This window comes from Haliotis rufescens, unplaced genomic scaffold (assembly GCF_023055435.1).
Source record: "Haliotis rufescens isolate VD_foot unplaced genomic scaffold, xgHalRufe1.0.p SCAF_4, whole genome shotgun sequence".
Taxonomy (NCBI): domain Eukaryota; kingdom Metazoa; phylum Mollusca; class Gastropoda; order Lepetellida; family Haliotidae; genus Haliotis; species Haliotis rufescens.
The window spans coordinates 8,409,649-8,427,179 of NW_025964112.1; the positions used below are offsets into that span (position 1 = coordinate 8,409,649).

The window sequence follows — 17,531 nt, forward strand, 5'->3', positions numbered from 1 at the left end:
ACTCTCGGTAACATCGCTGCCCCCAGTGTGGGCGCAGCCATTTCAAGAATCTTGAAATTTGCCCTCCAACCCCATATGTAGTAACGTTTATACTTTTGTTTATGTCTTTGGGACTGCCATCATATTTCAATTTGAAGAATAGAGAGCTCCGCGAACGGGCTATCGCTGTGAGGAGCTTGATACCATGAACACATTAAGCCGTCCGGAGTTATCTCCCATAGACCACTACATTGAGTGTACATAAAGACATAACAAATACACATATTTCACAGGTCAATGTTTTGTTTCCCTTGACCCCGGCGTCATCACACCTGGCTTTAAGGGCAGATTGAGTCAGCTGATGGACCACTGCAGAGGGCTACAACCCGCATGTATGTAGCATTGACTATGTATTTTAGAATAATTTCTATATACACATCACCTCCGTCCCAATTATCAGTATCCTATAATGTCTCTCTTGTTAATGAATGTAATTTGATTGGATGGTTATTTTTAGCGTCCTTGCATTCAAATCATTCTCAAAACGATGCTATGCCAAAGAGATTATTGTAATACAATAGGCATACAATGCACTGGATCATAGAGCTGATGATACCATGACACATCGTTAATGTGGACTTTACGAATCTCTGCAACACAGGTTTATCAACGGTGGCTGTATGACACTAGGGGAGGCTGAAATGTTTTGAGGCTAAATATATCTCGTAGAGTGCGTTGAAGGAGTAATTATGTTTCTAGATAATCCCCTCCCTCCGAAGTCCACACACTTCTGTCAACGATGCTGGTGTACCTGGATCCCAGTGGAATTTCGTTGAGGGGTACAGGATGGAGACGTCATCCTTCTTCGTCCCTGCTCACTCTACATATTCTCTCCACTATATTATAAGCATAAACAGGGTATTGCGGAAGATGCTCTCGCCATTAAACACATTCCGATTACATTTTCCATAAATCATTTCTTTAATTCAGTATAAACGTGGCCTGGGCCCTTTCATACATGAAAACATGGCACAGACACCTACTGTTACAGAAACAAGAAGATAATGTTCACAGCGCACTTTGGGTCATGTTGTATTGACGTCCGGTATTAGCCGTTATCACAGTGCATTTAGTTAGCAACAGTGATGTGCATGGTATAAAACAAAGGGTTAATAACGAAGCTTCTGATACACTAGAAACTTCATATATGTTAGCAAACAATGCATGACTATGAACATGCTCTTTGGGACTGTGCCATGGTCTGGGTGGGTTTATATTTCTGTGAAACTGAGTTCAGAAAATTGAAAAATTTATATAGGTGTTATTTCATTACTGGTATTCAACAAATAAAATATTTATTTTGCACTGATGTAGTCAACAATCCGTAGATCAGATGGTAAAATTTCAGTATAAAGTAGAATACTAAATCAGTTAGCATTACAGTTTTTTTCAGTATGTCCAATTGACGTCTAATGTGGCGAAAAAGACGGCTGAAAAGCTGGCTTTTTTCCGTGGCAACATTATCGTGCTGTTTACAGTGAAACCTTGCAAACCGGACTCGGTTAAACCGGAACCCTTTCTTCCGAATAATAACGTTTGGGAATGTTCACATAATTAAAAGAACATTACTATCTACCAATGATTTGTTAATCCGGACATTCGTTAAACCGGACGATATTCATATGAACAGTACCGTCCGGAATAATAGGGTGTCACTTCAGAGGATCACAAAGGGTGATTTTAAGAGATGTTTGAATACGTAAAGGAATATTACGAAGTAAAACGCAATATTTCAAAGAGTACAAATATGTTCAATGGCTTGAAATAGAACTCATGTCCGCATGTCCGCATGTCCGCATGTCCACGACACACACACTGCAGTTTTACATTGTATTTCTACAGCCATGATGTTTGTGTCAGACATAGTGAAAATGTTTCTTCTGAATAGTAATGTCTGCCTTACTGTATCATTATGTTTATTATCAAGACAAGTATTAGTAATCAATTAACCACGGGAAAATAAACTGCTGGGCAAAAAGAAAGTCACTTGAAAATTTGATTTGACCAACACCTTACAAACTTTATCGACACGTTAACAACCTGACTTAAGGTAAAAAAACATAACTGTAATACCCGTATCAAATACATCACCATCGAAAAAACATTTCTTGTTTGTTCTATTTGTGTATACTATTATTTATTCAAGCTACGTATGGTATTAATAAAATGACAATGTCTGACAACGTTTGACGCGCCATTGGTCAATCTTCAAGAACAGAACGATGAAGTTCGTCAGTGTTCCTTTTTATTGGAAAGGCTTTGTTCTACATCAATATCCAGTCGTTGATGTCGCTCTCTAAGTAGCAGTATTAACACTGTACCTGATGCCACCGCTCCTAGCAGCGCCCAATTGAGCCACATTGAACCTGAAAGAGAAACGTTCTTGATCACTCAAGACATTCAAGTAGTTTGTTTCCAGGAACCACTATATTGTTTGTTTGTTTGTTTGTTTGTTTGTTTGTTTCTCAACGTCAAGGTTAGATAATAATCAGGTATACGGTTATATATCGGTTATCTGCCAGGGTGCTTAAAAGGCAAAATAATGATGAAAATTGTGTGAATGGATGACACCAGGTGTTCACCAAAAGGGTAAGCATGTCCTGCTCTACCGATAGCACCAGCACTGAAACAATTTACATTAAGTAACACGTAAATAAAATAACGCTCAGCGATACTCTTGCGATCATATCAATCGAGTCTGGACCAGACAATTAAGTGATTAATATTATGTGCAGGCGGCGTACGATGCCATGCTGTCAACCAAGTCACCAAGCCTTACGGCGACGTCCATTACCGTAAGTGTGAAGGTGTAAAACTTCATTGAAAGCTCATAGTATAGAAAAGCATAGCACATCGTGGTGCCCAGCCTAAAAGAGCAAACCAACAATGGCTATGTGAAATTCAAATTTTACTCTGTCGGATTATTATAAAAAGGTCCAAGGCATCACAATTTGCTATGCAGAGTTGCGTCCCATAGCTGTGACAGGATGTGCTTGTTTTTTTGTTCGCCCCGTGTATGACCACTGGTCATTATAATTAGGAATAGCATTGGTCTTCAACAACCCATGCTTGTCGTAAGAGGCGACTAACAGGATCGGTGGTCAGGCTGGCTAATTCGGTTGATGCATGTCATCGTATCCCAAATTCGTGGATCGAGGCTCATGATGTCAATCACTGGATTGTGTGGTCCAGTCTCAATTATTTCCAGACCGCCGTCATACAGCTGTAATATTGCTGAGTGCGGCGTTAAACAACAAACCAACAAACACTATAAACAGCAATACATCGGACATATCACACTTACCAACATTGGGAATCATCATGATGAAGAGGAACACAATGGTAGCCAACTGGGTTGTGAATGTCAGTACGATGCTTGCCGTCCCCTCCCCCACGGGGTACGCCACCTCACACGCCAGCTCATAGAACAGGGGGGCACAGGCTGTGGGCGGCGTCTGGGCGATCAGGAGGGACAGGTACAGGCTGACTGGACATAGGAGAAATGGAAACATATGCAACTGCAGACTGGGCCGTTTTTCGAATTGCACTTTGTCCTTAAATCTATAGTCTTTGAAGAACTACTCCGTTACAATGAAGCACAGTTAACTTGAACTTCATTATGTCGCTATTACGTTCGGCTCTGTGGTCTCACATCGGTACTCTGTCTCGAACTTCGTTTATCCCGAACTATCTTGCCACATGTTAGATGGTCTATCGGACAAGGTTTCAGTGTATTTTTGTGATGTTAACATTATTGTGGATATTACTTAGCGCTTAAGAGATTCCTCTACATTGTTTGGTAAACTTCCCTTTTCATATATTTGAGGGCATCCGGTAAACAGTTATTTTCCTTATCTCCAAGTGATTCCAATTGATTGACATTTCTTATCTTTCTTTGTGTTCTATAACCAATCGCTATGTTTAAATGCATGTTTTTCAAGAGGATAACAAAGATGTTTTGAGTATGCGTGTTGAGTTGTTTGGGCAGATGTTTGTTTCCCCTAAGGTCTCCCCTAAAGTGAATGATAAGCAGCAATACGTAAGATGCTCTCAATGAGAGACCGTGAAGAGTTATCTCCCTTGTGTCAACTTTTTAACTGTCCTGTTGGGTGTGACCGTGTGAAAGGTTGTTTCATTAAGATTTATGTTCATGTTATTTGTAACAAAAGACTTAAAACTGTTTCGATGCATTTTGTCGGCTTTTGTAGATGTGGTTGTCACGAATAGATGACAACATGATTTTTCTGAATAGGATGCAATATGTAAAATATTAATGTACCTTTATTGGCATGCCTTCACTTAATAGACAAAACAAATACTGCTTTTTGCGTGTGCCCTTTTTTTAATTCTGATATTAACACTTTTCACCCTATCACCAGGGAGAGTAGCTTATAGAATAACCGAGGCCAATATCTCCACATCGTAACACAAAACCATCTAAAGTAATGATTTTCTGCTATATAACATATATTTTTTTTAAATGACGCCTGAAATGAATTTTAGTTGCAACCTCCTTAAGAATAAATTGTCATTACTTTCATGAAGTGTAAATCCTAAATTGTATTTGATAGAATTAAGTTATATGAGAACGTTTGTATTGGGGTACGACAGTGCAAAGATGCGCATGATGCACTTCGTGAAAGTTGTATGCTTCCCTGAGAATAGGGTTGACAACATACCCATAGAAAACGGCGCCACCTTGATGCACATGAGGGCGAACCATAAATACATCGAGGATGAGATCAAGTACAAACCAGAGATGTACCACTTCATACCACGCGCAAAGTAGTCGGACAATCTGAAGAAATCAATAGACATCATAATACAGTACTAGTCTCGTGTAGAATTAATGCATTTGCGTGTTTGGTGTTTCAACATTATATGAAACTCTTTATTATATTATATGAAACAAACAAATGATGTATCATTTTTATCAATAGAACATAATGTTTCAAACATGATATATTGTTGTTCTATGGTGCAAACGGTAACATGTTTTTTACTACCATGTCTGAACTGCCTTCACCTTGAAGAATATTTCTAGGCTTCCTATGTTATTTTTTATGAAACAAACTTAAGTTTGACATCAAAATAGTGTTTTAATGATTTTTGAAACGTATTCACGTTTACAGACAAAACAAAAGGTATAAATGTGTTATTTAACATTTGATGCCATTTTATGACTCAGCTAGCCTAGCGATCTGTTGTTCATCACATATCAAACCAGTCACATTAACTATGTCAAAGGTATTCGAAGTTAACTAACCGACAAGGTAATATGTTTGCTACCATGACTGAACTGTGGAAAAGTTTCTACCTTGCTAGGATCAGCATCCCCGTACCCACGAGCAGGAAGCTGTAGAAGCCGATCCAGCCAGCCTCCTTCTGACTCACATCCACTGTTTTCAGATTGAGGCTGAGCACTGACATCCACGCGCTGCTAAACCCGCCAACTAGAAAGGATACCAGGGCCAAGATCCAGAAGTTGCCATTTCTAGGAATATAGATCACTAAACGTTGATACGTAGTCACATACAAAGTCATATTTTCTTCACATTTATCCAAAATTATTTTAAATTGAAATGGACAAACATTTATAGACAACTTCAAATAATCAGATTTTGGGATTCAGACAATCAGACAAAAGTATAAAGGTACAGTCGAATGAGTTTATATGTATCAGGATAACTAGAACACATATCTTAAATCTCAATACATCACAAAACAATTCCTTTGAAACTTCAAGAAAGTTTTTATTATGCACGTTTATATACCTCGTTACTGGTGGCTCAGTGGTGTCGGATCCCTCTACTCCCTCCCTCCCCGCTCCTTATTTCATCATAATGAAAACCATGGAGGTAAGGGTTGCCTTCACCCACTATAATCTAGGACAGTGAGGTAAGGGTTGCCGTCACCCACTATAATCTAAGATATAGAGGGAAGGGTTCCGTCACCCACTATAATCTAAGATACAGAGGGAAGGGTTCCGTCACCCACTATAATTTAGGACAGAGAGGTTAAGTTGCCGTCATTCACTATAATCTAGGATATAGAGGTAAGGGTTCCGTCACCCACTATAATTTAGGACAGTGAGGTAAGGGTTGCCGTCACCCACTATAATCTAGGACAGAGAGGTTAAGTTGCCGTCATTCACTATAATCTAGGACAGAGAGGTTAAGTTGCCGTCATTCACTATAATCTAAGATATAGAGGTAAGGGTTCCGTCACCCACTATAATCTAGGACAGAGAGGTTAAGTTGCCGTCATTCACTATAATCTAAGATATAGAGGTAAGGGTTCCGTCACCCACTATAATCTAGGACAGAGAGGTTAAGTTGCCGTCATTCGCTATAATCTAAGATATAGAGGTAAGGGTTCCGTCACCCACTATAATTTAGGACAGAGAGGTTAAGTTGCCGTCATTCACTATAATCTAAGATGTAGAGGTAAGGGTTCCGTCACCCACTATAATCTAGGACAGAGAGGTTAAGTTGCCGTCATTCACTATAATCTAGGATATAGAGGTAAGGGTTGCGTCACTCACTATAATCTAGGACAGAGAGGTTAAGTTGCCGTCATTCACTATAATCTAGGACAGAGAGGTAAGGGTTGCCGTCATTTACTATAATCTAGGACAGACAGGTAAAGTTGCCGTCACTCACACAGCGAGTAGCTTCAGTCCAGGTAAGAAGTCCTCCCTCTTCAGGGCAGCTGAGCGACATGGCGGCGTCGGGGGCTTGCTGGGGAAGTACAGCAGTATGAGGACCAGGAGTACACCTGCCGCTCCAGCCTCTGCCACAACACAACACTCACTGCTCAAAGGTTGGACCTTTTAAAACATAGCCTCGGGAGGGGGCTAGATAAGGTATTAAGGACAATAAAAATACACCCACAGTGGATGACCATGGTTTTAGTAAAATATACCACGTATTGCTTGTCACATTTTAAGCCACCCTCTACTAATCAGTATATAATATCGTCATTGTATTTTGATAAATATCTTCGACACATTCGCCAACATGTCGGAAGTCACAGCCTCCATCGCTCATAAAAGTAATTTGACCAGGGGTTGTTTTTAAAGTCGTGCATTCAGTTCGGGCTCGAAACGAAGATGTTAGCAAATGAATATCGCGTAATTTACAAATAGAAGGATTGATACACTGGATAATCGAGGTTGGGAGTTAGTGAATCAATCAGCTCTACATGTTTCCGGGGGAATTTATATAATGTTTTCTTACATATGAACCATAAAAGTGATGCTTTACAACGTCTCTGGCAAAATCATCGCGACATAGGTACACCGTGTGCAGTCTAAATCAAGGCGGGATTTTCTGGGCATGGCTTAAACATAACTTTTGCTAACCATACGGTACTTCCATTCTAATGTATACTTACGAAGTTCGAGGTAGAAGTAAATATCTTTTTTCAGCTCCTCCGCGGTATTCCCTGTAAGCAGTCAGTGTACAAATGCAACATAAATGCATAATTTATATGTAGAAATTAACTTAAGACAGGGATAAACCTGATATTTGGAGATTAATAGTATGTGTTCTCAGATTCCAGGAAATTGTGACGTTTGAAACATTTGGCTGACGCCGGGCAGCACATACTCAGTAAAGCCTGCAAATCTGAAAACACATTAAAGTTCATTGACATTGTACAGCATAAACTTTACCAGTCATTTTCTGAATCTCTCGCTCAATTTCTAATGATGTTCTTATGTACCACATAAGTGGTAAGTGCGTTCCTTAACAATTAGGAACATCAGATCAAAATCAGTCAAGGTTTAGAATTGGTTGAACATTCAAAATTGATAAATGTAACAAATTTTAAATGTTACAATATAATAATAAAAAGAAGAATGGTCTGCCAACCTGAAATATTGCTGTGATTTGCACTTTCACCAATGAAAGCATAATCTTCAAAGCTGTTCAAAAAACAAGGCAAAATAAATAAAATGCGACACATTCACATTGCAACGATTATAAACAAAGTTTTTCTTTAAGTGACTTTAAGATGAAATGATGAAATATTGGCTATGCATCATACCACTGGAGAAATATCTTTCTTTTCCATATTCAAGCATCATTGGGCTTAGGTAAATATCATATATTATGGTGTGCATTTGTCGTATGTATTATGTATTCCCAGTATCTGTGTCATGCTTGATGAAATAGAACACCCTTTGGTGAAAATTCGGTGATTTATTTCTAAACAATAGTGAAAAGATATATACCTAAACATGGTGCTATTGATGTCTGAATGATTTTGATTCAGATTAGATACATCTGGTACCAAAATTGGACCTGAAAATGAAGAAATATGTTCATTTTGAATATTCACAATACTGTTTGTTGTTTTTGAACGCCGCACTCAGCAATAGCTACATGATGGAGGTTTGTAAATAATCTGGACCATACAACCATCAAAACATTACACTTGACTAGATCTACATATCAGCGAAAAATAGGGGAAATTCGCAACTATATCATACCTAACCTGGTACTAAAAATATTTACAAAATGTTTTCTGTCTACTCATATCCAGGTATGACTTTTGTTGTTGAAAATTGAACTAAATCAATGAAAAAACAATGTGAACATTTCATGTTTATCCAACAAAACACTCATTAAAGCTCAATATTCGGCCTCATTTGGATCGAAACAGGGTTTTGAATGTGACAGTCGAACACGTTAACCACGGGGCTACCCAACTGGGTAATAGAACTACTAAACATAAATATGTCTATAACCCAAATATAGATCTACCAATGATATAAGATCCAGCAAGAGCCAGGAATTTGATTATCAACGGAATGGCTGTCGCTGTTGTCCTTTCGTTTGGAGGGAACCACTGTGAAGATAGCGGGGCCATTGCACTCGTACAGACAGGCCCCCCGATACCGTTAAGAATCTGCCCAAAGTTGATCAACCTGAAACAAATTAACAGTGTAAATCACCTGGATATACAGTTAACAATAATAATGTGAAGAAGAGTTACTGTACAAAGTAGCTGTCATCACTGGTATTCAGATAGTTTCTGCAGAAATACTAAACTGTTTAACTGAATAATTTAAACAAAACGTTATGTCATCATAAGCAGAACCCACATGCCAAAGTTCAGTCCCTCATTTCAAAGGAGATTGATTTGATAGAGCTAAATATTCATTTTCAGAGAATTAAAGAGCATGGTCAAAACAAGGTAAAAATGTTATTCATAATATATTGAACTGAAAAACGTAACACGTGCACACATTAAACAAATATCAACGTTCGTTACATTTTCTACAAAAATGGCCAAGTAAAAGCAATGATATAGATTTTCAGTGGGAACAGATATGCGAAATTTCAGCGTCATTTTTTGCGATGATGTTTACAAAGTGTCAGAAAATTAATGTTTAAAAAAGAATTTAAGACCATGGTCCAAAGAGCAATTGTCAAATATAGGTCATAATTTAAAATAAAGACAGCTATGCGATTAATCGCAAAGAACAATCAGAAGCGAAAAGTTGTATATTTTTCAAGATGAAACATTTTTCTATCATGGCGTCATGTCTGAAGATTCGAACATACTCTCACAACTTGGTGACGTAAAAACTGGACGATTATATTTGTGAGAGGATTATATCAAGTGAGTTGGTCCCCAAAGATGTGGCTAAGCAACGTAGATAAACGCAATGGCCGAACGATCGCATCCAAAAGTAGGATAGATATAACAATCGGTTTTGGGGGAAAAGGTGCAGATAATCGTTGAAATTGTCAGAATATACGGAAAGACCAAATTACATTAATATTTTGGACATACGATTCAAATTTAAGTTCTGATTTCATGGTTGAATAAAAGATTATCGTTTATCTATGAAAAGTGAATGCACAATCAAAAATACGTTGTTTCAGGATTAATGCTTCCTCAACTCCCTGGGATAACCAAACATGCCGGAAGCCGTAACTAAACTGCAAATGTCTAATACAAGATGTCCAATTAAGTATTTTCTATTACAATGATCTCATAGCCTTCGATAACATTGAAGCGGATGTCTATGTGTGGACATAACTATAACGCCTAATCAATATTTAATAAATATGACACAATATTTAGTGTAGAGTGGATAGCTGCCACACTCACCATATGCAACAACATTTGGCAAGAAGTTACTTATAAAAAAAACTCACCATCGATGCAGCATGGACGGCTGTTGAGTAGGGATTAATCTGATCCCACAACCTAATCCCAAACACAGCACAGTGATGACCATACACACTCGCAGACCTACACAGAAGAGAGAGATATTCCTTGTGACAGTTGCTAAGACGTGTTGATGTTATCATATTTCGATAGTAATGCATTATTCAGCTGAAAATACAATTCATTAGCTTCCACTTGTTTCGACTAAATAGATCAGGGTTTTATTGAATTGAGTTAAACCGAGTGGCATTTCGTAATGAAACCTATGTAATCTGAACAAAATCACGCTTTAGTCCTGATACGCCAATGCAGAGGACCGAGGACGAGGAGGAGGACGAGGACGAGGACGAGGACGAGGAGGAGGAGGAGGAGGAGGAGGAGACCTGAGTATTCAGTTTAAGTTAATATATGTCGTACCCTGTATACAACTTCAACATGTAAAGCATCTCCTCACATAGAGAGTTGCTTAGCTGGGTTGGACCCGTGAAGATTCCGGGGTAGAATAGGTCTTCAGCAACCCATACTTGCTGTAAAAGGCGACTATGCTTGTCGTAAAAGGCGACTAACGGGATCGGTGGTCAGGCTCGCTGACTTGGTTGATACATGTCATCGATCCAAATTGCGTGGATCGATGCTCATGATGTCAATCACTGGATTGTCTGGTCCAGACTCGATTATTTCACAGACCGCCGTCATATAGCTGGAATATTGCTGAGTGCGGCGTTAAACAACAAACAAACAAACAAGCTTAACGCTGCTCTGATGACATTGCAGTTGTATCATGATGCGTCGGCTAATACACCATCGAGCAAAGGCATTGTGGGCATGATGAAGGGAGGGAGACGACGATGAATAATTATGCCTACAGCATGTAGTGAGTGAGTGACTGAGTTGTTTTTAACGCCGCTTTTAACAGTATTTCAGTTATATCACGGCGTGTCAGCTTAATGTTGGAGGAAAGCCCGAAGTGATGCAGGTCTCAGACGTTTACCACTTCGGTGAAACCCACAAGTACGGGTATGGTGCTGACAAACCTAGAAACATAACTGGGGCGAACCGGGATTCGAACCCCTACAGCATGTTATTAACGACGTAAGAATATGTTTTTATCATCTAGATAACTAAACTGCCTGGCAAAACACAGTCCACATATGCATGTATGTTTGATAGTGGCTAAAACGAAACAATAGTGTTTGGTCCTCACGTTTTCATCCAACCTATTAACGTTTGAATAACGTTTGTAATGTTTTGGTCAAATCCACTGTGTAAACTTTCTTTTGCCTGGTCGTTTATATACATACCAAGCAAAATGTAATAGGGTGCCAGATTGCTACATCATTCCAAGTGGACGTGTATTCTCACCTTTTGCGTCCATCATCCAGGCGAAAACAGGCATCCCGAGCATGAAAGTGATGGGGCCCCAGTTTGCAAGTAATGATATGTCGGCATCATTCCAACCAAACACTGCTTCAGCAGTGTGGGAGATAGGGCCCCAAGTGTTCCAGACTGACATCTGAACAGCAGCAAGCAGTGCAAACAACACGACAATGTACCATCTGCTCTTGTAGAGTCTTTCCTTTTCATTTGAAATACCCTGTTCATTTGGCACAGTGATGTCTGTTGTTCCGTCAGAAGATATTCCTTGTGTGTCAGATAACGAGCCGTACTGTATTGAGGTGTCACCTTCCGGTGTGTTTGTAGAAGAGGAAAAGGTTTGTTGCTTATGTTGTTCATAAAGTAGTGGTGCTGTGTCACTATCTCCCATGGTTAACCTGAGAATGACAACATAAAGGAGGCTTGGTTAACAAAGGATACATAATGTCTGTTCGTGAATACCCAGAAACATAATTGGTATCTTGTAATGATGGTTATTGCTTGTAGGCTACCGCTTGTGAGGATGGCACTTTAGTTCTTTTACGAGTGCTTCATTTAATTTCTCTACTTTCTTTGGTTTGTCCTGGTTAATCATCCGGGTTTTAGTCAGTGCATGGACAAACACGTGGATGTAAACAGAATATGAAATGAACTTGTGTTGGGTGTAAAGGTCCATAAAATTTCTTGTACCTGTCAACAATAGGCCTTACAATTAAAGGGCCAGTAAAAGAATTTGAAGGAAAGACATAACACGAAATATCGGACACAATGTTTCAAGATTGAATCAAGAATGTATGAATCAATCTATGCTGAAGTTTAAAATATTCCATTCAAGACAGTGTACAGAATTGTGTGTCAATGGCCAAAGTGTATCACCTACATTGCTAATTCCTGAACCAAATGTTTTACATCCGGTATGTAATGTCTCCCGGGCATTGATTTTACCCGAACAACGGAAATGTACAGTAAAGTACGTTTATAACGAACACGCTTATAACGGACTGACCGATATAACGAACTTATTTTTAGTCCCGACCATTTGTTGTATAAATTATGTATATATGCTTATAACGAACTACGGTTATTACGAACTAAAATTAGTGGTCCCTTGGAGTTCGTTATAACCGTAGTTTACTGTAGTTGAAATCAGCGAGGCAATCAACACGGTGCCAAAATGCTGTACGTTGAAAAGAGAATATTCGTTGTCTAAATGCAGAAATAATGCTTAAACCTGCCAAGGGAGAAGTGTTGTAATTAGGTGCATTCATATGCTGTGTTATGTGACTATGCATGTAGGTTAATGTGTGGTATCGCAGGGTCCTGTCACGTGACGAAGGTTACGTGAAGATCTGAAAGGACCAGAACTGTATGCCAGAACAGTAGACGTGTGATACTGTAGAAAGTAAGGGATTGATTTGGGGCCAACGGAGAGTGATATGAGCCTGGAGTTAGTGTGTTGGACCTACTAGAGGGGAGGGATCTCAGACTAGGCTCAAATCACCCCAGAGTGATCTCAGACTAGGCTCAAATCACCCCAGAGTGATCTCAGACTAGGCTCAAATCGCCCCAGAGTGATCTCAGACTAGGCTCAAATCACCCCAGAGTGATCTCAGACTAGGCTCAAATCACCCCAGAGTGATCTCAGACTAGGCTCAAATCACCCCAGAGTGATTTCAGACTAGGCTCAAATCACCCCAGAGTGATCTCAGACTAGGCTCAAATCACCCCAGAGTGATCTCAGACTAGGCTCAAATCACCCCAGAGTGATCTCAGACTAGGCTCAAATCACCCCAGAGTGATCTCAGACTAGGCTCAAAACACCACAGCGTGATCTCAGACTAGGCTCAAAACACCCCAGAGTGATCTCAGACTAGGCTCAAATCACCCCAGAGTGATCTCAGACTAGGCTCAAAACACCACAGCGTGATCTCAGACTAGGCTCAAATCACCCCAGAGTGATCTCAGACAAGGCTATAATCACCCCAGAGTGATCTCAGACAAGGCTATAATCACCCGTGAGTGATCTCAGACAAGGCTATAATCACCCCAGAGTGATCTCAGACAAGGCTATAATCACCCCAGAGTGATCTCAGACAAGGCTATAATCACCCCAGAGTGATCTCTGACTAGGCTCAAATCACCCCAGAGTGATGTCAGACAAGGCTCAAATCACCCCAGAGTGATCTCAGTCTTGGCTCAAATCACCCCCAGAGGGATCTCAGACTAGGCTCAGATCACCCCAGAGTGATGTCAGACTAGGGTCAAATCACCCCAGAGTGATGTCAGACGGCTCAAATCACCCCAGAGTGATGTCAGACTAGGTTCAGATCACCCCCAGAGTGATCTCAGACTAGGCTCAAATCAACCCAAAGTGATGTCAGACGAGGCTCAAATCACCCATGAGTGATGTCAGACTAGGTTCAGATCACCCCCAGAGTGATCTCAGACTAGGCTCAAATCACCCCAGAGTGATGTCAGACGAGGCTCAAATCACCCCAGAGTGATGTCAGACTAGGCTCAAATCACTCAAAGAGAAAAAAGCGCCTAAGGACACCCACCTTTAGAGTAGCCTGTATCTATTGTGTTTATTATAGCCACTACATGGCAGTAGTTAAGTTAAGCGTGTTATCACTGACATGTTACAAGTGCGTGCACACATCCAGGTTTGTAGGTACACAGATTACACGAGCCTCCAGAGGTAGGATTCCGGTTATCGCACAGCTACAAGATAAACATTAGATGGCGAGGTATGGACCCCTAACACTGTATTGAACTACAGAGATTAAGTACGTCTTAAGTCGTCGTATATTTCTGATCATGCATTACATCTGTTTGTTTGCTTTCTCAAATAAAGGCTTACAGTACTTCAAATAATATATTTGTCGGTTCGCAATATCTCTGAGGAAACGTATTGTTAAAAAAACAATACAATGGTCAACGTTTCTGTGTAGGGTTCTTCATAGTATATATGCCAAGTCATGTTAGTATCACTATACCATTATGTACAGCTGTCGCCTCTTTGCACTGACTTCTCGCCCTTGCTGTATGGGTGGTTGAGCTAATGAATTCTACATCGGCAATATTCCAGCTGTATCGCGGCGGCATGTCCGCAATCGCACCTGGGACAGAGAATCGAGCAAAGTTTGAACAACGATCCACGCCATCGGTATAGTGGTCGAAGCGCATGGCCACGCGATTTTTAGTCGACTCCCAAGACAGGCATGAGACACACAGGCCCTTTTGTAGAAAAATATAAGCGGCAAAGTCCTTTCTCTATTCAATAGAAATCTCTTGAAAGTCCATTGTACGATTCCGACTATTCCACGAGCATGTGTTTATGAAACACTATCAAATAGTGATGATACCAGGTGTTCGCGAAAAGGTCGGCATATCCTGCCCCAACGCTGACACCCGTCACAAACACATGCAACGGCAAGTCAATTGTTCATCTGGGGGAAAAAAACAATGAATATATGGAACAAGTCAAAACAAGGAATGTATCAGAGACTTTTTTTGTATTAATACAAAGCATTGTTTCTGTGAAAATCGGTATTTCATCTTCAAAGCCCTCATACGCCATCATGTATTTGCTCAGAGAACAAAATATAAAATTACATTGGATAAATATACATAAACAATAGTTTAGAAATTAGGTTTGCACCACCCCCTGTGTAGAGTAATAAAGAACAGTTTTTCCCTAAGTTAATGTAATGATAGTTAAAGAACGACTACTCTTGTTTATACTGTCGGGCAATAGAAAGTATACACCCATGTTTGATGGTGGTTAAAAATGAATCAAACGAGACATTGTTATTCGATGGTGATGTATTTGATGCGGGTATCATAGTTGTGTTTTGGATCTTACGTTTGCAGTGTTTCGGTGACTCTTTCATCCAACTAAAGTTTTATAACATTTGTATTTGGGGGCGAAATCCAATCTTTAAGTTAGACTTTCTGTTAACCACCCGTTTAGTACAATATTTCCAGATTAATACATAGAACATATGTGGCCAGTTCTTAATGATTTGCGCATTTTTATTTTATGTTTTGATATATATTTGTTTTGTTAATCGTTTTTTGTTGTTTATTATGTTGCTTATTAGCTGTAGCTGATACATACATTTAAATGTTTCCTGTATAAGACGTACTCTTTAGCTAACAAGGTAAAGGCTGTGATGTATAAATGTATGTTATCTTCCTTGGGTGATTCCACACTAACTGGGGGTCTTTTACAAGGGCAATGAGCATCCAAACATGACAAGTCTGCAACAAAAATAACTTAAACAAGAGGGAAATAACAAGTTTCACATAGTTTCTTAAAAAGTCCTTTCGGCCATTATATATGAATACATAATTATTATTTTGCCTATTGATATTATATCAGATTATTTATGTAATTTTTGACACGGTTGTTATCCTGATTGGCACGGAGTAATGGTAAATTAAGTAAATTTAGTAAACTATCTGGGTTAATTAATTTTTAAAATCATCAACATGTAAGTCAGTTTCATCAGATATCGGGTATACAACAACCCGACAGGTTACGTGTAACCAGCTAAAGTAACAAAGGTGAGTGATAAAATGTCGTTCAGTGACCCTTCTAATTAAATATACATTTCCTTTTAGGTTTATTTTTAACCTTCTGGGGGTACGTAGACCAAGGAAAATATCCTCCCCCACAACCAAATATATTATCATTACCATTGACAAGTGAGACGCTTTTACATTGTTATCTTTCACTGACAGTTTTCGTTTTGTTGTTGTTGCTGTTGTTTTTTGCACAGCTTTTACATCATGACTATTTATGAGGTCAATAAATGCAGGGTATATGTATAGCCACCGACATGATTTTCCAGTTCAACCTTGATCTAGTCCCGTTACGATAACGTTATCAGGACTATTTATAGAATCAGCCATCGACATTCCAGAGCACTAGTTTCGTAGGCTGTCAGAATTTAGACCGCTACTGATCCCTTCTTGTTCGAAATTTAATCGAGATTTGTTTTCGACATTTTCTGATCATGAACACGTATCTACCTAACTTGTAAAGATATTGTTAAAAATATCAATATTAGTTGTTTAATCATAAGTATCCTCTCTCTGAAGAAGAAATAATCTATTCGTGTTGACCTAATTATTTTAACGCAACTATTGTGATGACCTAAGACTGGGGAATCTATTCTGGTGACGCGATGAGCAGGCGGCGATACTTCTATCATCATTTTTTTAAAGTAAATTTTCTATAAAAAATATATTCAATGGCCAGTGTCATACCCGTTGGAAACCCTCAGATAACTCATGTCATGTGCCGTGAGTCCTCGTGTTTTTTTAGGTGAATAATTGAATCGCCTTTGCATGAGTTTATGACGTGTGCCAGCGTAGAGGCAGGACACGCTCACCTTTTCGCGAAACCCGGGTATCATCACCATTTGATAGTGGTTCATAATACATGCTCATGATATAGCCGGAATTGTACAATTAACTCTTGTCATAGATATGAATATTGAAACGGTTTTTCCGCATTTATTTTAATAAGCCGTTAAGCCGTGATGATTTTTTTAAATCAAACATTTTTAATTTTTATATTTATATATATTATTGTTTCAAGCTGTTTGGGGTACATCCTCGTACCTTATTTTGTAAGAACACTGACAGGGGTTAGGAGAACCTAAGCTAAGCATGTTCATGCAACCCTTGCCATGAAGAACACCCAATAGCCATGTGGTACATGTGTTGTTGCCAACACCGTTCTGTTTGGCACATTGTTCCGATTCCGAAACATTTTTTTCTCAACACCACGAACGGTGGTACAAGAGCAACATATTAAAACTATACATAAAAATTAAATACATAAAAAGTGTAGATGTACAGTACTGATTAGATGAACGCGTAGCCAAGTCAAATATATGTACAGTAAATCGTGATGGGTGTTT

General features: G+C 39.2%; 1 protein-coding gene across 1 annotated transcript; it reads right to left on the reverse strand.

Moving 5' to 3' along the window:
• Nucleotides 1–1,995: 1,995 nt before the first annotated feature.
• LOC124135901 (solute carrier family 49 member 4 homolog) lies at nucleotides 1,996–14,185 on the reverse strand. The gene is made up of 12 exons (XM_046501569.2): nucleotides 14,157–14,185; nucleotides 11,587–11,996; nucleotides 10,212–10,308; nucleotides 8,808–8,971; nucleotides 8,276–8,345; nucleotides 7,914–7,966; nucleotides 7,435–7,485; nucleotides 6,702–6,831; nucleotides 5,357–5,533; nucleotides 4,719–4,837; nucleotides 3,344–3,526; nucleotides 1,996–2,405 (listed from the first exon to the last, which is right to left on the reverse strand). The coding sequence occupies exons 2-12, from the start codon at nucleotides 11,987–11,989 to the stop codon at nucleotides 2,272–2,274; spliced, it is 1,581 nt and encodes a 526-aa protein (XP_046357525.2). The 5' UTR covers nucleotides 11,990–11,996; nucleotides 14,157–14,185; the 3' UTR covers nucleotides 1,996–2,271.
• Between the last annotated feature and the right edge of the window lie 3,346 nt (nucleotides 14,186–17,531).